This window comes from Ranitomeya variabilis, chromosome 4, assembly GCF_051348905.1.
Source record: "Ranitomeya variabilis isolate aRanVar5 chromosome 4, aRanVar5.hap1, whole genome shotgun sequence".
In the NCBI taxonomy this organism is placed as follows: Eukaryota; Metazoa; Chordata; class Amphibia; order Anura; family Dendrobatidae; genus Ranitomeya; species Ranitomeya variabilis.
The window spans coordinates 704,454,578-704,482,274 of record NC_135235.1 but is presented as its reverse complement, the minus strand read 5'-3'; the positions used below and the strand labels follow the sequence as shown (position 1 = coordinate 704,482,274).

Sequence of the window (27,697 nt, the reverse complement as noted above, 5' to 3'; positions counted from 1 at the left end):
GCAGAGTCCTGCATACACTGAGGCCCCTGATCATGTGACCCCTGACTCCTCCCCTCCTGTGACCTCATCACAGGTCCTGTGCGCACAGAGCAGCCGTAGAAATCTCAGGCCACGGTGGTCTCCCCCAACTTCTGCTCTTTCTCCTTCTTTTCTTGCAGAGGCCGCAGTGGATTTCGTCCTGGATCCATAGAGCCGAGTAGAGGAGCGATGTTCCTTCAGTCTGATGGTAATTGATGGTGATATTTGTCCAGCGGCCACTGTACCGAGTAAATCCCACCAGGACTGTAGCAGGTAAAGACCCCAATATCCACCGGTGTCCCTTCTAATGGGGGAAATGTTATGGTTCTCAATGGCAAGAGAACATAGCCCAGCAAACATAAGTACTAGCTCTTGGAAGGATGGAAACTAAACTGACCATGAACTAAACCTGCCGCACAACTAACAGTAGCCGGGTAGCGTTGCCTACGTTTTTTATCCCTAGACGCCCAGCGCCGGCCGGAGGACTAACTAATCCTGGCAGAGGAAAATATAGTCCTGGCTCACCTCTAGAGAAATTTCCCCGATAGGCAGACAGAGGCCCCCACATATATTGGCGGTGATTTTAGATGAAATGACAAACGTAGTATGAAAATAGGTTTAGCAAAATTGAGGTCCGCTTACTAGATAGCAGGAAGACAGAAAGGGCACTTTCATGGTCAGCTGAAAACCCTATCAAAATACCATCCTGAAATTACTTTAAGACTCTAGTATTAACTCATAACATCAGAGTGGCAATTTCAGATCACAAGAGCTTTCCAGACACAGAAACGAAACTACAGCTGTGAACTGGAACAAAATGCAAAAACAAACGAGGACTAAAGTCCAACTTATCTGGGAGTTGTCTAGCAGCAGGAACATGCACAGAAAGGCTTCTGATTACAATGTTGACCGGCATGGAAGTGACAGAGGAGCAAGGTTAAATAGCGACTCCCACATCCTGATGGAAGCAGGTGAACAGAGGGGATGATGCACACCAGTTCAATTCCACCAGTGGCCACCGGGGGAGCCCAAAATCCAATTTCACAACAGTACCCCCCCCTCAAGGAGGGGGCACCGAACCCTCACCAGAACCACCAGGGCGATCAGGATGAGCCCTATGAAAGGCACGGACCAGATCGGAGGCATGAACATCAGAGGCAGTCACCCAAGAATTATCCTCCTGACCGTATCCCTTCCATTTGACCAGATACTGGAGTTTCCGTCTGGAAACACGGGAGTCCAAGATTTTTTCCACAACGTACTCCAACTCGCCCTCAACCAACACCGGAGCAGGAGGCTCAACGGAAGGCACAACCGGTACCTCATACCTGCGCAACAATGACCGATGAAAAACATTATGAATAGAAAAAGATGCAGGGAGGTCCAAACGGAAGGACACAGGGTTAAGAATCTCCAATATCTTGTACGGGCCGATGAACCGAGGCTTAAACTTAGGAGAAGAAACCCTCATAGGGACAAAACGAGAAGACAACCACACCAAGTCCCCAACACAAAGCCGAGAACCAACCCGACGCCGGCGGTTGGCAAAAAGCTGAGTCTTCTCCTGGGACAACTTCAAATTGTCCACTACCTGCCCCCAAATCTGATGCAACCTCTCCACCACAGCATCCACTCCAGGACAATCCGAAGATTCCACCTGACCAGAAGAAAATCGAGGATGAAACCCCGAATTACAGAAAAAAGGAGACACCAAGGTGGCAGAGCTGGCCCGATTATTGAGGGCAAACTCCGCTAAAGGCAAAAAAGCAACCCAATCATCCTGATCTGCAGACACAAAACACCTCAAATATGTCTCCAAGGTCTGATTCGTCCGCTCGGTCTGGCCATTAGTCTGAGGATGGAAAGCAGACGAGAAAGACAAATCTATGCCCATCCTAGCACAGAATGCTCGCCAAAATCTAGACACGAATTGGGTTCCTCTGTCAGAAACGATATTCTCCGGAATACCATGCAAACGGACCACATTTTGAAAAAACAGAGGAACCAACTCGGAAGAAGAAGGCAACTTAGGCAGGGGAACCAAATGGACCATCTTAGAGAAACGGTCACACACCACCCAGATGACAGACATCTTCTGAGAAACAGGAAGATCCGAAATAAAATCCATCGAGATGTGCGTCCAGGGCCTCTTCGGGATAGGCAAGGGCAACAACAATCCACTAGCCCGAGAACAACAAGGCTTGGCCCGAGCACAAACGTCACAAGACTGCACAAAGCCTCGCACATCTCGAGACAGGGAAGGCCACCAGAAGGACCTTGCCACCAAATCCCTGGTACCAAAGATTCCAGGATGACCTGTCAACGCAGAAGAATGAACCTCAGAAATTACTTTACTGGTCCAATCATCAGGAACAAACAGTCTACCAGGTGAGCAACGATCAGGTCTATCCGCCTGAAACTCCTGCAAGGCCCGCCGCAGGTCTGGAGAAACGGCAGACAATATCACTCCATCCTTAAGGATACCTGTAGGTTCAGAGTTACCAGGGGAGTCAGGCTCAAAACTCCTAGAAAGGGCATCCGCCTTAACATTCTTAGAACCCGGCAGGTAGGACACCACAAAATTAAACCGAGAGAAAAACAACGACCAGCGCGCCTGTCTAGGATTCAGGCGTCTGGCGGACTCAAGATAAATTAGATTTTTGTGGTCAGTCAATACCACCACCTGATGTCTAGCCCCCTCAAGCCAATGACGCCACTCCTCAAAAGCCCACTTCATGGCCAAAAGCTCCCGATTCCCAACATCATAATTCCGCTCGGCGGGCGAAAATTTACGCGAGAAAAAGGCACAAGGTCTCATCACGGAACAATCGGAACTTCTCTGCGACAAAACTGCCCCAGCTCCGATTTCAGAAGCGTCGACCTCAACCTGAAAAGGAAGAGCAACATCAGGCTGACGCAACACAGGGGCGGAAGAAAAGCGGCGCTTAAGCTCCCGAAAGGCCTCCACAGCAGCAGGGGACCAATCAGCAACATCAGCACCCTTCTTAGTCAAATCAGTCAATGGTTTAACAACATCAGAAAAACCAGCAATAAATCGACGATAAAAGTTAGCAAAGCCCAAAAATTTCTGAAGACTCTTAAGAGAAGAGGGTTGCGTCCAATCACAAATAGCCTGAACCTTGACAGGATCCATCTCGATGGAAGAGGGGGAAAAAATATATCCCAAAAAGGAAATCTTTTGAACCCCAAAAACGCACTTAGAACCCTTCACACACAAGGAATTAGACCGCAAAACCTGAAAAACCCTCCTGACCTGCTGGACATGAGAGTCCCAGTCATCCGAAAAAATCAAAATATCATCCAGATACACAATCATAAATTTATCCAAATAATCACGGAAAATGTCATGCATAAAGGACTGAAAGACTGAAGGGGCATTTGAAAGACCAAAAGGCATCACCAAATACTCAAAGTGGCCCTCGGGCGTATTAAATGCGGTCTTCCACTCATCCCCCTGCTTAATTCGCACCAAATTATACGCCCCACGGAGATCTATCTTAGAGAACCACTTGGCCCCCTTTATGCGAGCAAACAAATCAGTCAGCAGTGGCAACGGATATTGATATTTAACCGTGATTTTATTCAAAAGCCGATAATCAATACACGGTCTCAAAGAGCCATCTTTCTTAGCCACAAAGAAAAAACCGGCTCCTAAGGGAGATGACGAAGGACGAATATGTCCCTTTTCCAAGGACTCCTTTATATATTCTCGCATAGCAGCATGTTCAGGCACAGACAGATTAAATAAACGACCCTTAGGGTATTTACTACCCGGAATCAAATCTATGGCACAATCGCACTCCCGGTGTGGAGGTAATGAACCAAGCTTAGGTTCTTCAAAAACGTCACGATATTCAGTCAAAAATTCAGGAATCTCAGAGGGAATAGATGATGAAATGGAAACCACAGGTACGTCCCCATGCGTCCCCTTACATCCCCAGCTTAACACAGACATAGCTTTCCAGTCAAGGACTGGGTTATGAGATTGCAGCCATGGCAATCCAAGCACCAACACATCATGTAGGTTATACAGCACAAGAAAGCGAATAATCTCCTGATGATCCGGATTAATCCGCATAGTTACTTGTGTCCAGTATTGTGGTTTATTACTAGCCAATGGGGTGGAGTCAATCCCCTTCAGGGGTATAGGAGTTTCAAGAGGCTCCAAATCATACCCACAGCGTTTGGCAAAGGACCAATCCATAAGACTCAAAGCGGCGCCAGAGTCGACATAGGCATCCGCGGTAATAGATGATAAAGAACAAATCAGGGTCACAGATAGAATAAACTTAGACTGTAAAGTGCCAATTGAAACAGACTTATCAAGCTTCTTAGTACGCTTAGAGCATGCTGATATAACATGAGTTGAATCACCGCAATAGAAGCACAACCCATTTTTTCGTCTTAAATTCTGCCGTTCACTTCTGGACAGAATTCTATCACATTGCATATTCTCTGGCGTCTTCTCAGTAGACACCGCCAAATGGTGCACAGGTTTGCGCTCCCGCAGACGCCTATCGATCTGCATAGCCATTGTCATGGACTCATTCAGACCCGTAGGCACAGGGAACCCCACCATAACATCCTTAATGGCATCAGAGAGACCCTCTCTGAAATTCGCCGCCAGGGCGCACTCATTCCACTGAGTAAGCACAGCCCATTTACGGAATTTCTGGCAGTATATTTCAGCTTCGTCTTGCCCCTGAGATAGGGACATCAAGGCCTTTTCCGCCTGAAGCTCTAACTGAGGTTCCTCATAAAGCAACCCCAAGGCCAGAAAAAACGCATCCACATTGAGCAACGCAGGATCCCCTGGAGCCAATGCAAAAGCCCAATCCTGAGGGTCGCCCCGGAGCAAGGAAATCACAATCCTGACCTGCTGAGCAGGATCTCCAGCAGAGCGAGATTTCAGGGACAAAAACAACTTGCAATTATTTTTGAAATTTTGAAAGCAAGATCTATTCCCCGAGAAAAATTCAGGCAAAGGAATTCTAGGTTCAGATATAGGAACATGAACAACATAATCTTGTAAATTTTGAACTTTCGTGGTGAGATTATTCAAACCTGCAGCTAAACTCTGAATATCCATTTTAAACAGGTGAACACAGAGCCATTCCAGGATTAGAAGGAGAGAGAGAGAGAGAGAAAGGCTGCAATATAGGCAGACTTGTAAGAGATTCAATTACAAGCACACTCAGAACTGAAGGGAAGGGAAAAAAAAAAAAAAAAATCTTCAGCAGACTTCTCTTTTCTCTCCTTTCTCTGTCAATTAATGTAACCCTTTTTGGGCCGGTCAAACTGTTATGGTTCTCAATGGCAAGAGAACATAGCCCAGCAAACATAAGTACTAGCTCTTGGAAGGATGGAAACTAAACTGACCATGAACTAAACCTGCCGCACAACTAACAGTAGCCGGGTAGCGTTGCCTACGTTTTTTATCCCTAGACGCCCAGCGCCGGCCGGAGGACTAACTAATCCTGGCAGAGGAAAATATAGTCCTGGCTCACCTCTAGAGAAATTTCCCCGATAGGCAGACAGAGGCCCCCACATATATTGGCGGTGATTTTAGATGAAATGACAAACGTAGTATGAAAATAGGTTTAGCAAAATTGAGGTCCGCTTACTAGATAGCAGGAAGACAGAAAGGGCACTTTCATGGTCAGCTGAAAACCCTATCAAAATACCATCCTGAAATTACTTTAAGACTCTAGTATTAACTCATAACATCAGAGTGGCAATTTCAGATCACAAGAGCTTTCCAGACACAGAAACGAAACTACAGCTGTGAACTGGAACAAAATGCAAAAACAAACGAGGACTAAAGTCCAACTTATCTGGGAGTTGTCTAGCAGCAGGAACATGCACAGAAAGGCTTCTGATTACAATGTTGACCGGCATGGAAGTGACAGAGGAGCAAGGTTAAATAGCGACTCCCACATCCTGATGGAAGCAGGTGAACAGAGGGGATGATGCACACCAGTTCAATTCCACCAGTGGCCACCGGGGGAGCCCAAAATCCAATTTCACAACAGGGAAAGTACCAAAGAAAACCATCATATCCGGAGAAAGAGAAACCCCGTACATGGAGACATTGGCCTCAGATATCTCCGGTCTTGTTCTTACCAACCCATACCTCCCAACCATCCCGTATCCCGCGGGACTGTCCTGATTTTGACAGTCAGCCCTGGGATACTGGACGGGACATTAGTTGTCCCGCACTACGTGCCTAGGGTGGGGACAATGCAGAGGGCGGCACCTGAGTAACTTAGGTTTGTGGATTTTTTTTTTTTTAATAAAAGCTGGGTCACCTCCCGACCGACCCCGCCCCCTGTGCGGCGCTGCGCTTCCACGGTGAGGGAGAGAGAGATCCAGCAGCAATCAAGATGAAAGGTCAGAGACTCACTACCTCCTGTGTGTGCACGGAGCTCCGGCTTCTCCTGCTCTTATCTGGTATCCCGGCAGAGAAGGAGAGACGGGGGAGGTGCCGGACAGTGCAGAGCTGTGTTGTGAATTAGACTTTTTGGCTCCCTCTTGTGGTCACTAGTGATATCACTCTGGGATTGTCTTTCCCCTGCTTGGCACCCACCTGTTCGTTAGTCCAGGGGTGTTCCTATTTAAACTTCCTGGATTCTCAGTCTGGTGCCTGGCATCATTGTAATCAGTTCCTTTCTGTTTGCTCCTGTCTGCTGGTCCTGGTTCTTTGCAAAATAAGCTAAGTCCTGCTTCCTTACTTTTTGGTTATTTGCATTGCTCTTATTTTTGTCCAGCTTGTACTAAATGTGATTCCTGCTATTGCTGGAAGCTCTGGGGGGCTGATATTCTCCCCCCGCGCCGTTAGACGGTTCGGGGGTTCTTGAATAATCAGCATGGAAACTTTGACAGGGTTTTTGCTGACCGTATAAGTCATCTTCCTATATTCTGCTATTAGTTAGTGGGCCTCTCTTTGCTAAAGCCTAGTTCATTCTTACGTTTGTCTTTTCTTCTTACCTCACCGTTATTATTTGTTGAGGGCTTGTATCCAACTTTTTGGGGTCTTTTCTCTGGAGGCAAGAAAGGTCTATCTTTTCCCTGATAGGGTTAGTTAGTTCTCCGGCTGGCGCGAGACGTCTAGAATCAACGTAGGTACGTTCCCCGGCTGCTGCTATTTGTGTGCTAGGATTAGGTATACGGTCAGCCCAGTTACCACTGCCCTATGAGCTGGTTTTTATGTTTGCAGACTTGACTATAACCTCTGAGACCCTCTGCCACTGGGGTCATAACAGAGACCCCCTGATGTACCTAAACAGTAGAAACCCCCCAATTCTAACTCCAACCCTATCCCCAACACACCCCTATCTCTAATCCCAACCCGATCCATAATCCTAATCACAACCCTAACCCCAAAACAACCCTAATCTCAACCCTAACCATAACCCTAATCAAAACCCCCAAATCTAACACGCCCCTAATCCTAATCTCAACCCTAACCTCTAACCTAACCCTAATCCCAATACACCCCTAACCCTACATGTTACATCGGCTCATCTTCTTCTCATTCAGGTCTCTACAATATCGGATCCTCTCAGTGAAAATCTTCTATATAAGAGAATTTTCCTGATTTACCCATCAAAGATGGATATGGACAGAGACAAGATGGCGGAGAGGATATTACACCTCACCCTAGAGATCCTCTTCCGGCTTACTGGAGAGGTGAGAGATTCTGATGACGTCACATTACATCATTCTTATCTATGGGAATAACAGATGGACAGAACTGGAGAGGTGAGGATTCTGGAAATGTCTGTAGTGAGATTTATTAATGTGTCTCTCCATAACCAGGATTACACAGTGGTGAAGAAGACCTCTAGTGAGCGCTGTCAGGACCCTGTGTCTGAGGGATGGGGAAGACCCCTGAGCCCAATCACGGGGCCTCCACCTCACCCCCTGATACATGAGGACATCAATGACCAGAGGATCCTAGAACTCACCTACAAGATGATTGAGCTGCTGACTGGAGAGGTGACACTGCTGGGAATGCTGGGATATTATAAAGTAACTCTATGAAGGGATCGGGGGATGACGGTATCATTGTATGTGTCAGGTTCCTATAAGGTGTCAGGATGTCGCCGTCTATTTCTCCATGGAGGAGTGGGAGTATTTAGAAGGACACAAAGATCTGTACAATGACGTCATGATGGAGGTTCCCCAGCCCCTCACATCACCAGGTAATGGACAGGACTAAATACATACGGCCTATAATTATCTGTATGTAAAGAATGAATTCAGTCCCTGTATGTGTTTCCTCCAGATCTATCCAGTAAGAGGACAACACCCGAGAGATGTCCCCATCCTCTTGTTCCACAGGACTGTAACCAAGAAGATCCCAATGTTCCTCAGGATCATCAGGTAGATGGAGAGAAGGTGTCATGAGATCTCCCTTAGGCCAATTTCACACGTCTGTTTATTTTCGGTCCCGGAAAAACCAATACCGGAGATATCCGTGTCCGTGTGTGTAATACTTGCGGCACATGTGTGGCAACCGTGTGCTGCCTCAGTACCACACAGACGGCCGCCGGGGAAGAAGCACTACTGTAAGCGCTATTTCCTCGGTGGCGGGTGCTGAAGACGGCTCTCATCGCTCTTCCCTGCTCTGCCGGCGATCGCCAAGAGCGGAAGAGAATGATGAGTTATATTAAAGTCAGAACGATGACCAGCAGTTGGGGGCTTTTGGGGCTCTTACTCCCATCATCTGACCCTTGCTGCCTCTAATAACAGTGACAGCAGGAGCAGATGATCAGGGTATTCCTCAGCCGCCACTTGCGATATAATGAAATAAATGAATGAAATACCTGGTGTGGGTTCCCCCCTATTTTCTTGAACCAACCAGGCAAAACTCACAGCCGGGGGCTGCAACCCTCAGCTGTCAGCTTCAGCAAGGCTGGTTATCAAGAATAGAGGGTGTGAAGATCTGAGGTTGTGGTTATAAAAATCACCTAGGCAGGTTATCAATGCAACTAATTTTTTTATTCCATACATCCATGGTTGTACAACAAATCCAAGTAGATGGCCAACATACAATGCCCTCAGTCCACAAGTTCCCAATCTGAGATCAGTAGTTCCACTGGCCCCATACCAGGTGATACCCACTGTCTCCCAACTTTTGGTTGGCCCACAGATTTTGTATCTCCAGCTGCTATAGTGTGCAGTCACAGCCTATGTTCCTCCAGACGATGGCTATCCTGACCATAGCTCATGGATACCCCTCCAGCCAACAATCTCCAAAGCTCCATAGATCATCTATCCATTCCAGCTTGGATCCTCTTCCATCGAAATCCCTTCAACAACTGCCTGATTCAACCCTATGTCTTTTTCTACCGCCCCCTTAAACATTTTCCTTTAGCTCACAGAACAAGGCATATTCCATCAGGTGGGACTGTATGTGAGACCTCCCGTGGTGATGGCTCCCCTGAGTCTACTATTCCCACCCACACAGTGGGCCTAGGTTTGGGAGTACAATGGGAATGAGACCTTGATACAAATGAGACTGATAGTCTATCCTTAGGTTTACATAAGCTCTAGCCTGCTCGTCTTCCTCTGCTGACTGCCACTGAATAGAAACATTGATTCCTGAGCATGAACTGACGAGCACAAATAAAACACACCAAGCAAATTAACTATTGAAGTACAATAATATTTATGTAACCGGTGCTCCATGCTGGAAAAAGTCTTAATGTCTTAGAGTGGTAGTCTCCGCTTTATGTCCATTTGTCCTATAGTCTTCAGTAAGCGGCCATATCCTCACACTGGGGTCCCCACGCTATGTTTGTTTTTAAATACTTTAATAAATAATTTAAAAAACGGCATAGGGTCCCCCGCATTTTTGGCAACCTACCTCGCTAAAGCTCACAGCTGGGGGCTGGTATTCTCATGCTGGTAAGGGGTCATTGCTTTAGGCCCCCTCCAGCCTTAAAACAGCAGCCCGCAGCTGCCCAGAAAAGGCGCATCTATTAGATGGTTCCATCTTGGCACCATCCAGGTTGAAAACTAATTATCCCCCAGACATGGATTACGGCGTGGAACAGAATGGCAGACAGTTATGGTATATTGTTGTTTTGTTATTTTATTTTTATTACAGGAGATCGAGGGCTTCGGTGGAATTAGGCTAGGTCGTAAGTATGGTTTAATTGAGAATATTAAAGGAGTAATTTTTTTAATTAAAGGACTTTATTCTGGCTTTTTCTTTATTTACCATATAACTATAGGAGTTATAGGTTAGTTGTCTTAAAGACACCTCTCCATTACTAAACTGTGGGCTTGATGTCACCCGACAATACAAAGATGAAATCAACCCCACAAATATTAACCCCTCTTGCCACCGCTACAGGGCAAGTGGGAAGAGTCTGGCAAAGCGCCAAAATTGGCGCTTCTAATAGATGCACCTTTTCTAGGCAGCTACAGGCTGCTGTTTTTAGGCTGGGGGGTCAATATCCATGACCCCTTACCAGCCTGAGAAAACCAGCCCCCAGCTGTGAGCTTTAGCAAGGCAGGTTGTCAAAAATGGGGGGGACCCCACACCATTTTTTTTAATTATTTATTTAAATAAGTTTAAAAAATAGCATGGGTACCCCTCTATTCTTGAGAGCCAACCTTGCTGAAGCTGACAGTTGGGGGTTGGAGCCCCCAGCTGTGAGGTTTTCTTGGTTGGTTCAAGAAAATAGGGAGGAACTCACACCGGGTTTTTCATTAATTTATTTCAATATATTGCAGGCGGCGGGTGAGGAATACCCCAATCATCCACTCCTGCTGTTATTAGCGAAAGCATGTGTCAGATGATGGGAGGAATAGTCCCCAAAGCCCCCACCTGCTGTCATCGTTTGGACTTTAACCCCTTCGTGACAGAGCCAATTTGGTACTTAATGACCGAGCCAATTTTTACAATTCTGAGAAAAGCCTCTGTGCGGACTGCATCCAAAAAACTATTCAGGATGAATCCCCTGACTTTGCCGCTAGCCTCAGGGCCATGATTAGAGCAGAGGTTAAAGGGTCTTTAAAATCAGTCCTAAAAAAGAAAAGTAGCAAGATCTTAGAGACTGTTTCAGATTCTGGTACCCCTCAATCTGAAGAATATCAAGAAGGACCTCTCTCCATGTTCGTCCTCTTCCGTGTTCTCTGGCTCCTCTTCGGATAGTGATGTTGGGGGCCGACCATGCTTCCTAACTGAGAATACAGATAAACTGGTTAAATCAGTTAGGGCTACAATGGGCCTTAAAGATGAGAAGGAGTCCAGATCAGTAGAGGACGTTATGTTTGGTGGTTTGGAGGAGAAGAGGAAGCGTACCTTCCCAGTAAATACTAGAGTTAAAACCCTTATAGAGAAAGAGTGGAAGAAGCCTGAAAAGTCTGGTAGTCTTCCCTCAGCTTCTAAGAGACGTTATCCTTTTGAGGAAAAGGATTCAGAAGTATGGGATAAGACCCCTAAAATTGATGGTGCGGTGGCTAGGTCATCTAAAAGGTCATCCCTACACTTGGAAGATTCAGGCGTCCTAAGAGACCCTTTAGATAAAAAAGCGGATGCTTTTTTAAAACATACCTGGGAGGCAGCCCCCGGAGGTCTAAAACCGGCAATAACTGGAACAGGTGTTGCCCGCTCCCTTATTGTCTGGCTGCAACAAATAGAGGATCAGTTGAAATCTAGAGTGCCGAGAGACGAGGTCCTAGCCAATATGGCAATGGCACAAGGGGCGGCATCCTTTATAGCTGATTCGTCAGCAGACTCTGTAAGACTTGCAGCTAGGGCAGCAGGATTGTCTAACGTGGCAAGACGTGCCTTGTGGTTGAAGGGGTGCCCAGGGGACTTACCCTCAAAAAATAGACTCTGTTCCATTCCGTGCGACGGCAAATGTTGTGAATTTACCTTTTTGGCTCCATCTAGTGGTTACTAGTGATTTGACTCTGGGAATGTCTGCCATCCCTTGTATGCTCACCTGGGTCGTTAGGTCAGGGGTGTTGCTATATAAGCTCCCTGGACCTTCAGTTCAATGCCTGGCAACGTTGTAATCAGAGCTAATCTGTTGTGCTCTTGTCTACTGATCCTGGTTCCTGCTAAATTAAGCTAAGTCTGCTTTCTTGCTTTTTGCTATTTGTTTTTGTTTGCATTTTTGTCCAGCTTGTACATAATCTGTATCCTAACCTTGCTGGAAGCTCTAGGGAGGCTGGAGTTCTCCCCCCGGGCCGTTAGACGGTTCGGGGGTTCTTGAATCTCCAGTGTGGATTTTTGATAGGGTTTTTGTTGACCATATAAGTTATCTTACTACATTCTGCTATTAGTAAGTGGGCCTCTCTTTGCTAAATCTAGTTCATCTCTGTGTTTGTCATTTCCTCTTACCTCACCGTTATTATTTGTGGGGGGCTTGTATCCTACTTTTGGGGTCTATTCTCTGGAGGCAAGAGAGGTCTTTGTTTTCCTCTTCTAGGGGTAGTTAGTCCTCCGGCTGGCGCGAGACATCTAGCGACCAACGTAGGCATGTTCCCCGGCTACTTCTAGTGTTGGCGTTAGGAGTAGATATATGGTCAACCCAGTTACCACTGCCCTATGAGCTGGATTTTTTTGTACTTTGCAGACTTACTTGTTCCTCTGAGACCCTCGCCATTGGGGTCATAACAGTTTGCCAGGCCAGTATTAAATGTTAAATGCATTGCAGAAGCGGGATTATAAGAAAGAAAATTCTGAGTTGTTTTTTTTTCTCTCTCTCATTTTTTTTTTTTTTCTTTTCCCCTTTACCTCTGAGTGGCTTGTGTTTGCTGCAGACATGAATGTCCAGACCTTGATTACAAGTGTGGACCAGCTTGCTACTCGTGTGCAGGGCATACAAGATTATGTTACCAGAAATCCTATGTCAGAACCTAAGATACCGATTCCTGAACTGTTTTCCGGAGACCGATTTAAATTTAGAAATTTCAGGAATAATTGTAAATTGTTTTTGTCTCTGAGACCCTGTTCATCTGGAGACCGCTCAGCAAGTAAAAATTGTTATTTCTTTTTTACGGGGCGACCCTCAGGATTGGGCCTTCTCGCTGGTGCCAGGAGATCCGGCATTGGCTGATATCGATGCGTTTTTTCTGGCGCTCGGTTTGCTTTATGAGGAACCCAATCTTGAGATTCAGGCAGAAAAAACCTTGCTGGCCATGTCTCAGGGCTAGGACGAGGCTGAAGTGTATTGCCAAAAATTTCGGAAATGGTCTGTGCTGACCCAGTGGAACGAGTGTGCATTGGCTGCAAATTTTAGAAATGGCCTTTCTGAAGCCATTAAGAATGTGATGGTGGGTTTTCCCATTCCCACAGGTCTGAATGATTCTATGGCCTTGGCAATTCAAATTGACCGGCGGTTGCGGGAGCGCAAAACCGCAAATTCCCTCATGGTGTTGTCTGAACAGGCACCTGATTTAATGCAATGTGATAGAATCCTGACTAGAAATGAGCGGAAAATTCATAGACGCCAGAATGGCTTGTGTTACTACTGTGGTGATTCTACACATGTTATCTCAGCATGCTCTAAACGTCTTACTAAGGTTGTTAGTCCGGTCGCCATTGGTAATTTGCAACCTAAATTTATTCTATCTGTAACTTTGATTTGCTCACTGTCATCGTATCCTGTCATGGCGTTTGTGGACTCAGGTGCTGCCCTGAGCCTTATGGATCTGTCATTTGCCAAGCGCTGCGGATTTGTTCTTGAGCCATTGGAAAATCCTATCCCTCTTAGGGGTATTGATTCTACGCCATTGGCAAAAAATAAACCGCAGTTTTGGACACAGGTTACCATGTGCATGACTCCCGAACATCGGGAGGTGATACGTTTTCTTGTTCTGCATAAAATGCATGATTTGGTTGTTTTGGGTTTGCCATGGTTACAGACCCATAATCCAGTCTTGGACTGGAAGGCTATGTCAGTGTCAAGTTGGGGCTGCCATGGAATTCATGGAGATTCCCTGCCCTTGTCTATTGCTTCTTCTACGCCTTCGGAAGTTCCGGCGTATTTGTCTGATTATCAGGATGTCTTCAGCGAGTCTAAGTCCAGTGCACTGCCTCCTCATAGGGAATGTGACTGTGCAATAGATTTGATTCCTGGCAGTAAGTTTCCTAAGGGGAGACTGTTTAATCTGTCGGTACCTGAACATACCGCGATGCGTTCATATATCAAGGAGTCTCTTGAGAAGGGGCATATCCGTCCTTCTTCTTCCCCTCTTGGTGCGGGATTCTTTTTTGTGGCCAAAAAGGACGGATCTTTGAGGCCTTGTATTGACTATCGGCTTTTAAATAAGATCACTGTCAAATTTCAGTATCCTTTGCCGCTGTTGTCAGATTTGTTTGCCCGGATTAAAGGTGCCAAGTGGTTCACCAAGATAGACCTTCGTGGTGCGTACAACCTTGTGCGCATTAGGCAGGGCGATGAATGGAAAACCGCATTCAATACGCCCGAAGGTCATTTTGAGTACTTGGTGATGCCATTTGGGCTCTCTAATGCACCTTCAGTTTTTCAGTCCTTCATGCATGACATTTTCCGGAAGTATCTGGATAAATTTTTGATTGTTTATCTGGATGATATTCTGTTTTTTTCTGATGATTGGGACTCGCATGTGGAGCAGGTCAGGATGGTTTTTGAGATTTTGCGTGAAAATTCTTTGTTTGTAAAAGGCTCAAAGTGTCTCTTTGGTGTACAGAAGGTTCCCTTTTTGGGGTTCATTTTTTCCCCTTCTGCTGTGGAGATGGATCCAGTCAAGGTCCGAGCTATTCATGATTGGACTCAACCCTCGTCAGTTAAGAGTCTTCAGAAGTTCTTGGGTTTTGCTAACTTCTACCGTCGTTTTATCGCAAATTTTTCTAGCGTTGTTAAACCGCTGACGGATATGACCAAGAAAGGCTCTGATGTAGCTAACTGGGCTCCTGCTGCCGTGGAGGCTTTCCAGGAGTTGAAATGCCGGTTTACTTCAGCGCCTGTTTTGTGCCAGCCTGACGTCTCACTTCCCTTTCAGGTTGAGGTGGATGCTTCGGAGATTGGGGCAGGGGCCGTTCTGTCGCAGAGAGGCCCTGGTTGCTCTACTATGAGACCTTGTGCCTTTTTCTCTAGGAAGTTTTCGCCGGCAGAGCGAAATTATGATGTGGGCAATCGGGAGTTGTTGGCCATGAAGTGGGCATTTGAGGAGTGGCGTCATTGGCTCGAGGGTGCTAAGCATCGTGTGGTGGTCTTGACTGATCACAAAAATCTGAAGTATCTCGAGTCTGCTAAACGCCTGAATCCTAGACAGGCCCGCTGGTCATTGTTTTTCTCCCGTTTTGACTTTGTGGTCTCATATTTACCAGGTTCTAAGAATGTGAAGGCCGATGCTCTGTCTAGGAGCTTTGTGCCTGATGCTCCTGGAGTCGCTGAACCTGTGGGTATTCTTAAGGAAGGAGTTATCGTGCCAGCTATTTCTCCTGATCTGCGACGTGTGTTACAGAGATTTCAGGCTGGTAGGCCTGACTCATGTCCACCTGACAGATTGTTTGTGCCTGCTAGATGGACCAGCAGAGTCATTTCCGAGGTTCATTCCTCGGTGTTGGCAGGGCACCCGGGAATTTTTGGCACCAGAGATCTGGTGGCCAGGTCCTTTTGGTGGCCTTCCTTGTCAAGGGATGTGCGGTCATTTGTGCAGTCCTGTGGTACTTGTGCTCGAGCTAAGCCTTGCTGTTCTCGTGCCAGCGGGTTGCTCTTGCCCTTGCCTGTCCCGAAGAGACCTTGGACACACATCTCTATGGATTTCATTTCTGATCTTCCTGTGTCTCAGGGCATGTCTGTCATCTGGGTGATATGTGATCGTTTCTCCAAGATGGTCCATTTGGTTCCTTTGCCTAAGCTGCCCTCCTCTTCTGATCTGGTTCCTGTATTCTTCCAGAACGTGGTTCGTTTGCACGGCATTCCTGAGAATATTGTGTCGGACAGAGGATCCCAGTTTGTTTCCGGGTTCTGGCGATCCTTTTGTGGTAGGATGGGCATTGAGTTGTCGTTTTCATCCGCTTTCCATCCCCAGACTAACGGACAAACGGAGCGAACTAATCAGACTCTGGAGGCTTATTTGAGGTGTTTTGTCTCTTCTGATCAGGATGATTGGGTGACCTTCTTGCCGTTGGCTGAATTTGCCCTTAATAATCGGGCTAGTTCCGCCACCTTGGTTTCGCCATTTTTCTGCAACTCTGGTTTCCATCCTCGTTTTTCCTCGGGACATGTGGAGCCTTCTGACTGTCCGGGGGTGGATTCCGTGGTGGATAGGTTGCAGCGGATCTGGAGTCATGTGGTGGACAACTTGAAGTTGTCACAGGAGAAGGCTCAGCGTTTTGCCAACCGCCGACGCGGTGTGGGTCCCCGACTTCGCGTTGGGGATTTGGTATGGCTGTCTTCTCGATTTGTTCCTATGAAGGTCTCCTCTCCCAAATTTAAGCCTCGCTTCATTGGTCCTTACAAGATATTGGAAATCCTTAATCCGGTATCCTTTCGCCTGGATCTTCCGGTGTCGTTTGCCATTCACAACGTATTTCATAGGTCCTTGTTGCGGCGGTACGTTGTGCCTGTGGTTCCTTCTGCTGATCCTCCTGCTCCGGTGTTGTTTGAGGGCGAGTTGGAGTACGTGGTGGAGAAGATCTTAGATTCTCGTCTCTCCAGGCGGAGGCTTCAGTACTTGGTCAAGTGGAAGGGCTATGGTCAGGAGGATAATTCCTGGGTGGTCGCCTCTGATGTGCATGCGGCCGATTTGGTTCGTGCCTTTCACACCGCTCATCCTGATCGCCCTGGTGGTCTTGGTGAGGGTTCGGTGACCCCTCACTAAGGGGGGGGTACTGTTGTGAATTTACCTTTTTGGCTCCCTCTAGTGGTTACTAGTGATTTGACTCTGGGAATGTCTGCCATCCCTTGTATGCTCACCTGGGTCGTTAGGTCAGGGGTGTTGCTATATAAGCTCCCTGGACCTTCAGTTCAATGCCTAGCAACGTTGTAATCAGAGCTAATCTGTTGTGCTCTTGTCTACTGATCCTGGTTCCTGCTAAATTAAGCTAAGTCTGCTTTCTTGCTTTTTGCTATTTGTTTTTGTTTGCATTTTTGTCCAGCTTGTACATAATCTGTATCCTAACCTTGCTGGAAGCTCTAGGGAGGCTGGAGTTCTCCCCCCGGCCCGTTAGACGGTTCGGGGGTTCTTGAATCTCCAGTGTGGATTTTTGATAGGGTTTTTGTTGACCATATAAGTTATCTTACTACATTCTGCTATTAGTAAGTGGGCCTCTCTTTGCTAAACCTAGTTCATCTCTGTGTTTGTCATTTCCTCTTACCTCACCGTTATTATTTGTGGGGGGCTTGTATCCTACTTTTGGGGTCTATTCTCTGGAGGCAAGAGAGGTCTTTGTTTTCCTCTTCTAGGGGTAGTTAGTCCTCCGGCTGGCGCGAGACATCTAGCGACCAACGTAGGCATGTTCCCCGGCTACTTCTAGTGTTGGCGTTAGGAGTAGATATATGGTCAACCCAGTTACCACTGCCCTATGAGCTGGATTTTTTTGTACTTCGCAGACTTACTTGTTCCTCTGAGACCCTCGCCATTGGGGTCATAACAGGCAAATTCCTCTTTGGTCAGAAACTGGAGGACATTTTAGAAAAAGCTGGCGACAAGAAAAAAGGGTTTCCTCGTTTTCCAGTGGATATCAGATGGCCTTATTTTCGGAGAGGAAAATTCAATAGAGGTCGACCCCCGGGAGATAGAAGAAACTGGGACTATAGAGATAGAAAAGGATCAGGGTACATGTTTAAGGGCCCCTCCACATCCACAAAAAAGCCCTCCCAATGACGCCAAGCTGGAAGTAGGGGGAAGGCTTTCTTTCTATCTTCACGCCTGGTTAAATATTTCCCCCAGTCGTTGGGCGTTGGATGTTGTCAGCGACGGACTAAAAATAAAATTTATTCATCCACCTCGACAGACTTTTGTGTTGACACCATGCAGAAAACTTCCAGAGGAACAACTAGCTCTGGAAACAGAGGTATTGGGGCTAGTTCTAAAAAATGTCCTAGTAGAAGTTCCAAAGGAAGAGGAAGGAGAAGGGTTTTATTCCCCTCTCTTCTTAATACGAAAGCCAGATGGCTCACTAAGGACTATTGTCAACTTAAAAAAACTCAACCGGTCAATAAAAAATTACTCCTTCAAGATGGAGTCGGTAGGCTTAGCAATAAAGATACTGTTCCCGGACTGCTTCATGGCAGCTATAGACTTAAAAGACGCTTATTACCATGTCCCAATTCATCGGGACTATCAAAAGTTTATGAGAGTAGCAGTGATTGTCCAAGGACAACTCAAACACTACCAGTATGCGGCCCTTCCATTTGGTCTATCAATAGCACCGAGAATATTTACAAAATTAATGTCGGAAGTCATGTCCTTCCTCCGTTCCCGGGACAGGAGTCATTGTTCCGTACCTAGACGACTTCCTGGTAATAGGCAGGTCAATAGATCACTGTCTTGCACAAATAGAAGAAGTGACTACGACCCTAGCAGTATTAGGTTGGGAGATAAATGTCGCCAAGTCGAGATTAACACCAGAGAAAGTTCAGTCCTTCCTGGGGTTGGTTCTGGACTCCACGCGTCAACTCTGTCTCCTGCCAGAGAGCAAAATATCCAAAATACAAAGTCTTGTGGAACTGGCGATACCTCAGCCTGTGATGACGCTAAGAAAGGCGATGTCTCTGCTAGGGTCACTAACATCCTGTATTCCCGCTGTAAAATGGGCACAGTTCCACCTGAGGCAATTGCAGTGGGAGGTCCTGTCAACACAAAGGTTGTTAAAAGGGCATTTGGAGGGAAAAGTTCATCTCTTGTTATGTGTCAGAGATTCCCTAGTCTGGTTATCAGTGAGGGATCACTTAAGCTCAGGGGTTCAGTGGCTAACTCCGGTAGAAGACGTGATCACAACGGACGTGAGTGGTACAGGATGGGGTGCACATCTAGGGACCCTTTCCATACAGGGGTCCTGGTCCCATACAGAAAAATATCAAACATCCAATATAAGAGAATTATGGGCTGTAGAAAGAGCAGTAAAACATTTCCTTCCAATCCTTCAGGGTCGTCATACCAGAGTGATGTCCGACAATTATGCAGTGGTTGCCTATATCAATCACCAGGGGGGACGAGGTCCCTTTCCCTCATGAGGGCAACATCGGCGCTTCTTCAGTTGGCAGAATCTCACCTACTGTCCCTCACAGCTCTGCACATAAGGGGGGTCGAAAACACAAAGGCGGACTACTTAAGTCGCAAAAAGCTAAGACAGGGAGAATGGTCGCTGAATTCCAGGGTGTTCCAACAAATAGTGCAGGCCTGGGGCGAACCGGTAATAGACTTGTTTGCCACGCTTCACAACAGGAAGGTGGAGAGGTTCTGCTCGTTAGACCCGAGGGGGAACCCGGTTTCAGTGGATGCCCTCCGAATACCGTGGAGGTTCAGCCTCGCTTACGTGTTTCCACCGATATCATTAATTTCGGTTGTAGTGAGGAAGATCAGGATGGAGCAGGCAAGAGTGATACTGATTGCTCCATACTGGCCGAAAAGACCATGGTTTTCTCTCCTAAGACAAATGTCGGTAACCGATCCATGGATCCTACCAGAGGTCCCGGACCTGCTTACCCAGGGTCCAGTATGCCACTCTCAAGTGAAGGGCTTCCATCTAGCAGCCTGGAATTTGAGAGGGCATTACTGAGCCGACAGGGATTCTCGCCAGGGCTAGCCTCCACCCTGCTGAAAAGTAGAAAGCCGATTACATTGAGAATTTATGGTAGGACATGGTAGAGGTTTCTAGAGTTTTTAGGACAACCTTTGTCGGATGAGGCTCCTGTGGGTGCTATTTTAGAGTTTCTGCAAGCAGGCTTACAGCTAGGATTGGCTACCAATACACTTAAGGTTCAAGTGTCAGCATTAGGAGCTTTATATCATTGTAATTTAGCCTCCAATAAGTGGGTTGCCCGTTTCATTAAATCATGTAGTAGGTCTAGACCTGTAGTAATTCAGAAAATTCCTCCCTGGGATTTAAATCTGGTTTTAGATGCTCTGACTAAGAGTCCTTTTGAGCCTTTGCAAGAATTATCGATAAAATTTCTCACTCTAAAAACGGTACTATTAGTAGCTTTGACATCCGCACGTAGGGTGAGTGACTTGCAAGCCCTGTCCATTTGTCCTCCATACACTCAGATATATGACGACAGGGTGATTCTAAGACCAGATCTGGCTTATCTACCTAAGGTAGTTTCTTAAATTTCATAGGAGTCAGGAGATTGTATTACCCTCTTTTTGTGTTAATCCAAAAAATCCAGGTGAGGAGAGGTTTCACACTCTTGATGTAAGAAGGTCTATGTTACAGTACATATCCTTAACCAGTCAGTGGAGGAAAGATCAGTCTCTATTTGTAGCTTTCCAGGGTAGCAGGAAAGGTCATGGGGTGTCCAAAAGTTCTATTGCTAGGTGGATTAGGGAGGCCATTAGCTTATCCTATGCTGCATGTGGCGTTCCGATCCCTGAAGGCATCAAGGCTCACTCCACCAGGGCCGTGGCTACTTCCTGGGCTGAAAAAGCAGAGGTCTCGATAGATCAAGTTTGTAAGGCCGCTACCTGGTCCTCTCCGTCTACCTTCTTTAAACACTACCGACTGAATTTATCTTCCTCTACTGACCTTACCTTTGGTAGAAGGGTGCTGCAAGCGGTGGTCCCTCCCTAAGGTGTTCCTTTCTCCAAAAATCTCTCATGTGTGCTGTCATGGGAGACGGGAAAACACCAAGGTTACTTACCGGTAGCCGGTTTTTCCGGAGCCCATGACAGCACCTGTATATTCCCTCCCTTCTTTTTTCACCCTTTGGTGCGCACTTTTAGCTGGGTGTTTTTTGTTGTTATTATAATGTGGTGGTAGATTGCCATATGTACTAACCAAGGGGGCCTCTCATGCTCTGAAAACCTACTGAAGCGAGGGAGAGGTACCGCCCTTTTATTTCAGTAGGTTTCCTGTCCTGACTGGGCGGATCCCCTCTCTCATGTGTGCTGTCATGGGCTCCGGAAAAACCGGCTACCGGTAAGTAACCTTGGTGTTTTACAATTCTGACCACTGTCACTTTATGAGGTTATAACTCTGGAACGCTTTAACGGATCCCACTGATTCTGAGACTGTTTTTTCGTGACATATTGTACTTCATGTTAGTGGTAACATTTCTTCGATATTACTTGCGATTATTTATGGAAAAAAACGGAAATATGGCGAAAAATTTTTAAATTTTGCAATTTGCAAAATTTTTATTTTTATGCCCTTAAATCACAGAGATATGTCACAAAAAAATAGTTAATAAATAACATTTCCCACATGTCTACTTTACATCAACACAATTTTGGAAACAATTTTTTTTTTTTTGTTAGGGAGTTATAAGGGTTAAAAGTTGACCAGCAATTTTATCATTTTTACAACACCATTTTTTTTTTTTAGGGACCACATCATATTTGAAGTCAGTTTGAGGGGTCTATATGATAGAAAATAACCAAGTGTGACACCATTCTAAAAACTGCACCCCTCAAGGTGCTCAAAACCACATTCAAGAAGTTTATTAACCCTTTATGTGCTTCACAGGAACTGAAACAATGTGGATGGAAAAAATGAACATTTAACTTTTTTTTGCAAACATTGTATTCAGAACCATTTTTTTTTATTTTCACAAGTGTAAAAACAGAAATTTAACCATAAATGTTGTTGTGCAATTTCTCCTGAATACACCGATATCCCATATGTGGGGGTAAACCACTGTTTGGGCTCACCGCAGTGCGTGGAAGTGAAGGAGCGCCGTTTGACTTTTTCAATGTAGAATTGGCTGGAATTGAGATCGGACGCCATGTCGCGTTTGGAGAGCCCCTGATGTGCCTAAACAGTGGAAACCCCCCACAAGTGACACCATTTTGGAAACTAGACCCCTTAAGGAACTTATCTAGATGTGTGGTGAGCACTTTGAACCCCAAGTGCTTCACAGAAGTTTATAATGTAGAGCCGTGAAAATAAAAAATATTAAAAGATTTTTTAGCCCCCAAGTTTTTATTTTCACAAGGGTAACAAGAGAAATTGGACCACAAAAGTTGTCCAATTTGTCCTGAGTATGCTGCTACCCCATATGTGGGGGTAAACCACTGTTTGGGCGCACGGCAGAGCTCGGAAGGGAAGGAGCGCCGTTTTGGAATGCAGACTTTGATATATTGGTCTGCGGGCGTTATGTTGCGTTTTCAGAGCCCCTGATGTACCTAAACAGTAGAAACCCCCTACAAGTGACCCCATTTTGCAAACTAGACCCCCCAAGGAACTTATCTAGATATGTGGTGAGAACTGTGAATGCCCAAGTGCTTGACAGAAGTTTATAATGCAGAGTCGTGAAAATAAAAAATATTTTTTTTTCCACACAAAAAGATTTTTTTAGCCCCCAAGTTTTTCTTTTCACAAGGGTAACAGGAGAAATTGGGCCCCAAAAGTTGTTGTCCAATTTATCCCGATTACGCTGATGCCCCATATGTGGGGGTAAACCACTGTTTGGGTGCACGGCAGAGCTCAGAAGGGAGGGAGCACCATTTGACTTTTTGAGTGCAAAATTGGCTGTCGTGTTTGGAGACCCCCTGATGTACCTAAACAGTGGAAACCCCCCAATTCTATCTCCAACCCTAACCCCAACACACCCCTATCTCTAATCCCAACCCGATCCATAATCCTAATCACAACCCTAACCCCAAAACAACCCTAATCTCAACCCTAACCATAACCCTAATCAAAACCCCCAAATCCAACACGCCCCTAATCCTAATCTCAACCCTAACCTCTAACCTAACCCTAATCCCAATACATCCCTAACCCTAATCCCAACCCTAACCCTAATCCCAAACTTAACCCTAATCCCAAACGTAACCCTAATGCCAACCCTAACCCTAATACCAACCCTAATCCCAACTCTAACCCTAACTTTAGCCCCAACCCTAGCCCTAACCCTAACTTTAGCCCCAACCCTAACCCTAAATTTAGCCCCAACCCTAACCCTAAATTTAACCCTAACCTTAGCCCTAACTTTAGCCCCAACCCTAACCCTAGCCCTAAGGCTACTTTCACACTTGCGTCATGTGGCATCCGTCGCAATCCGTCGTTTTGGACAAAAAACGGATCCTGCAAATGTGCCCGCAGGATGCCTTTTTTGCCCATAGACTTGTATTGCCGACGGATGGCCACACGTCGTGTCCGTCGTGCACTGGATCCGTTGTGTTTTGGCGGACCGTTGTCTCAAAAAAAAAAAAAAAAAAGTTCAATGTAACCTTTTTTTGTACGTCGCGTCCGCCATTTCTGCTCATGCGTGGCCATAACTCTGCCCCCTCCTCCCCAGGACATAGACTGGGCAGTGGATGCGTTGAAAAACTGCATCCGCTGCCCACGTTGTGCACAATTTTCACAACGTGCGTCGGTACGTCGGGCCGACGCATTGCAACGGCCCCATACTGACGCAAGTGTGAAAGAAGCCTAACCATACCCCTAACTCCGACTCTGGGGGGCGCTATTCACTTTTTCCACAGTGCCGTTAATTAATGGCACTGTGGTTTAAGTACCCTTAGCTGCCGCCGTTAAAAGGCGTATCGGCGGTCGTTAAGGGGTTAATATAACTCATCATTCTCCTCTGCTCACTGGCAGAGCAGGAGAGAATGATGAGAGCCGTCTTCAGCAACATGTGTTCTCCATGTGCACGTGTGCAGTACGTATTGCCGTCCATGCTGACAGTAAAAAAAACGGACATGTCTACGTGTGGGGCACACGGCCCATGGAAACACACTGACATGGGCACAGACCCATTCATTTGAATGGTTCTACGTGTGTACGTGTCTCCGGTACGTGTGAAAACTGTCACCACACATACCGGAGACACGGACGTGTGAAAGAGGCTTTATGATGTTGTGGTAGTTCACTCACGTGGCAGCACACAGAGGTAGGAAAAATGGGAACACCGTCTACATCATCGTTGATGTATTGTAAGGCAGCATAAACCAACTTGTGGGGAAAACAAACTCAGCCTTCTTGGCTAAAACGGGAACAAAACAACAAAAAACAAAATGCTGCAGCACAGTCTGGAGTCTGGAGCAGGACAGGTTCAGTCTGTGCTCGACGAGCCACAAAGCCTCTGGAGTCCTCTCTCCAGGCTAGCTGAGCCCAGACTGCCTGTAGAGCTCGGTTATTTCACCCCAAGCCTGTAACTTCCCCATCATGTGACTGATCACATGATCATGTCCTCATGCAGGTCCTGGCAGGTCTGCCAGGGGAGATAAAGTGGTCCTTCTCCCACCCGCTCTGTGAAGGTCCACATAAAACCAGCCCTATTTATGCAACTTAACCCTCACAACACGTAGTGTGCTGGAGAAAAAATGCTCTGGTTTCACATCACTGACGCCGATAAGCGCAGTGACACATATCTCCCCTCTGTCACCTTACCAGTGACTCTGTCACAATGTGTAGACGGCTGAGAAGGTCTTGTGTTCAGTGTTGTTTTATCCCCCAGTATTATATATTTTATACTTATGTAATGAGAACGGTGGAGATGGCAGGATTAGAGCTGATCATAGATGGGACTTCTCCATCTGTCTGTGACTTTTACAATATTTGTTTCAGGGTGAAGATCTGACCCATATTACTACTACAGAGACATATGTGAGGGGTGATGAGCGGTGTAAAGAGGAGATTCCTACATATGACTACCCAGGTGAGTAGTAACCACTAAATGCAGAGAAGTCACAGATTGTTCTCAGTCACCGGCTGTGGCTGCTTTATCAGTGGTGTAGTCCGGTCGTATCACAATCGTGTGATCACTATTTTACCTCTAGACCACAACATCCTCCTCCACCCAAAACTGTCCAAGTGACTTTGGGCATTGAAAGCCCTTTTCTATAGAACTTACAACCCGGAGGATCCACCTACCTCCTGAGATTAGAAGACTCTGACCGTTACCTGCCCAGATCTGTAAACTACAAAGCCAAGTGACAGCATACGTAGAATGTGCTGAGAAGGTAGAAAAATATTATGATGAGAAAACGGAGAGTAATGATGCTGTTGGCTTCCAAAATCCCTGATATGGGAAGAAGGAAAAAATCAGGGCTTTGAAAAGCGCTGCCAAGTGCCGAGCCATAAAGTTGGGCATCAAAACGAATGAACATAAAAAACCCCCAAACTTTTCATTTTAATATTCTACCCATTTCCGATGTGAACCAGCTCCTTCCTCAGGCATATACTAATGATACATTGTGGATGTTTTATATCCTCCAGAACGGCGTCACTGATCCAATTGCTTAATTCATTAATTAAACCGCGCCTATGGTGCAGTATTTTGTATAGAAACCTTTCTCCGTATACAAAACTATACAAATAGATGTAAAATACATATTGGATGCACAATAAAATCCATATAAAGAACAATATATGTACATGGAAAATCCTCCGGTTTAAGTGTGGAAAGTTTAAAAATCCAATAGGATTCTCTATTCACAAGTCTTTGGGACCTATTAGACACATGTTCTGATATTTGTTCTAATATAATGAGTCTTAAACTGGTGGGATCTCGTTTATATTCTACAACAAAATGCCGAAACAGACAGATTACACCTTTCCTAATATTATGTCTATGGCTGGTCATCCTATTATGGATCACTTGGGTCGTTTTTAGATCCCTGATATTGGATGGATCTACCTTCTCTCCCTTCTGTGCTGGTGAATGTGATTGCAGCGCCCCAGAGTCCTGGTCGTTGCAGTACTGTGGCTCCGCCACTAAGGGGAGCCATGGTACGTTCGATGGCACCGAAGGAGTTCCTCCAATCAGGTATCACAGACACCAATATGTTTCACAGCTGGGCCTCCGGGGGGAGCTAAGGGTGCTATTCATTAGGCCACTCCCCACCATAGTGGGTAAACTGGGGGTCAGGCAGGAAGTTAGAGGGAGAACGCTGACGGGATTGAACGGAGCAACACCCTGTGGCAGGGGGTGTTGTGAAGGGAGAGACTGTAGGGTCTCTGCCAGGGGTGGGATCCTGGCAGAGGCTTGGCATTGAAAGAACGTAACGGGACCGTGCCTGCTCAGCATAGCGGCGGTGCCCAAGAAAGGACTAGAAGCGAGACAGATTGTGCTGAGTGAGAAACGAGATCAAGCAGAAGGAGAATACCAGCAGGGGTTTTGTTGAAAGAGGCAGCACCTTGCTGAGGCGCAATACCGGTGGCCGGAACGCCGAGGGAGTGGATTAGAATACAGCTTCAAGCCATACTCCAAACAGCGGCAGGACAGTCGGTCTCAGGCGGGCTGTCTACCACATATCACCTATGAAGTCTTGGGGGGCAATTGCGGGAGAGGGGCGACTCTAGGGTCCCGGAAGAACTCCAGGCCTACCTGACAAACGGGTGCCATTCCAACCTGAATACAGGGAGGGGTGGATTACAGAGGAACATCAAATCGAGTTGTGAGGGAACTTAAGAAACAGACACAACCGTTGTGGGGTTACTTTCCGTGAGCACAGCAGGGAAGGACTACAACACATAGCGCTAGAAGGAAGGCACAGATTTCCACCTGAGAGGAGAACTCTGGAGGTGCCATTGGACCGGCCGGACTTGCGCAGCCTGGTGAACCGTATTCTGGACTGAGGACTCAGAGATCTCCAGTAAAGAGGTAAAGAGACTGCAACCTGGTGTCCTCGTTATTTACCGCGACTTACACCCCACAACTGCACCGCTACATCGCTACCATTACTACCACCTATTACACCGGACGTCCCCCACTGACGGACAGGGCCACGGACCGGGTCTAGCCACCGTGACAACCCCGAGACTGAGAACTAGAGGCCCGGCTCCGGGTACCCCTCGGCCCTGCGGTGGTGTGGGGGCGCTCCAAACTTGGCGTCACGAACAGGATCTACTTAAGCCTGAAGAATCAGGTCATGTGTGCCTTGGAACTGTGATTTGTTGTGCTTGGACTGTACTTTATTGCAAGACTGTGTGCTGTGCCAGTTACCGCCAAAATCCGCCGCCATTGCAGCGCTGAGGAGAGCGCAGGAAGAGAAGAGGGGCGTGGAGTGGGCGTAGACAAGCTGAAGAGCGCGAACAACTATGGCCGCCCAGTCTAAATATTATTGCATCTTAAGGGCGGGCCCGTCGACAGGGGAGATCCGCCTCCTGATCTTCTATGGCGGGCGGAGGCCGAAGAAACGAAACTATGACTCAGATAGGGTGGGACTGGAGACCAGAACAGGCTTACAGAAAAGGATGGCCCCGCATCGACCCCCATCACCAATGGATTATTCTGACATGCCTCCGTTGGAGGATTTGGATCCCTGGGAGTTGCCGACGGAGCACCCGGGGCCTGGGCCGTCCCCGGTTCGTGCACCCTTCCCGGGAGGAGCTGCCGCGAGTGGAGGTATCCAGTGTCGCGATCCCCGGGACGGTCCCCTCACTTCCGCACACGACCCGATCACCGCTGCGACCGGTGGCGCCCCGATGTTCCCGCCGTCTAGCACCAATGCACCGGGGGGGCATGACCTCGGGCCCTTCCCCTGGGGGGAATATCGAAACCACCTGATCGCGGAGTTCCAGCGTGAAGTG

At 46.9% G+C, this 27,697-nt stretch overlaps 1 protein-coding gene across 1 annotated transcript in view; it reads left to right on the top strand.

The window, feature by feature from the left end:
* Positions 1-208: 208 nt before the first annotated feature.
* LOC143766476 (uncharacterized) overlaps positions 209-27,697 on the top strand; it is a 61,698-nt gene continuing 34,209 nt past the window's right edge. Inside the window, exons 1-6 of the mRNA XM_077254192.1 lie at positions 209-226; positions 7,579-7,728; positions 7,858-8,037; positions 8,120-8,243; positions 8,327-8,424; positions 24,731-24,821. Of these exons, the coding sequence (XP_077110307.1) occupies positions 224-226; positions 7,579-7,728; positions 7,858-8,037; positions 8,120-8,243; positions 8,327-8,424; positions 24,731-24,821 (646 nt within the window). The 5' untranslated portion in view covers positions 209-223. The remainder of the gene's footprint in view (positions 227-7,578; positions 7,729-7,857; positions 8,038-8,119; positions 8,244-8,326; positions 8,425-24,730; positions 24,822-27,697) is intronic.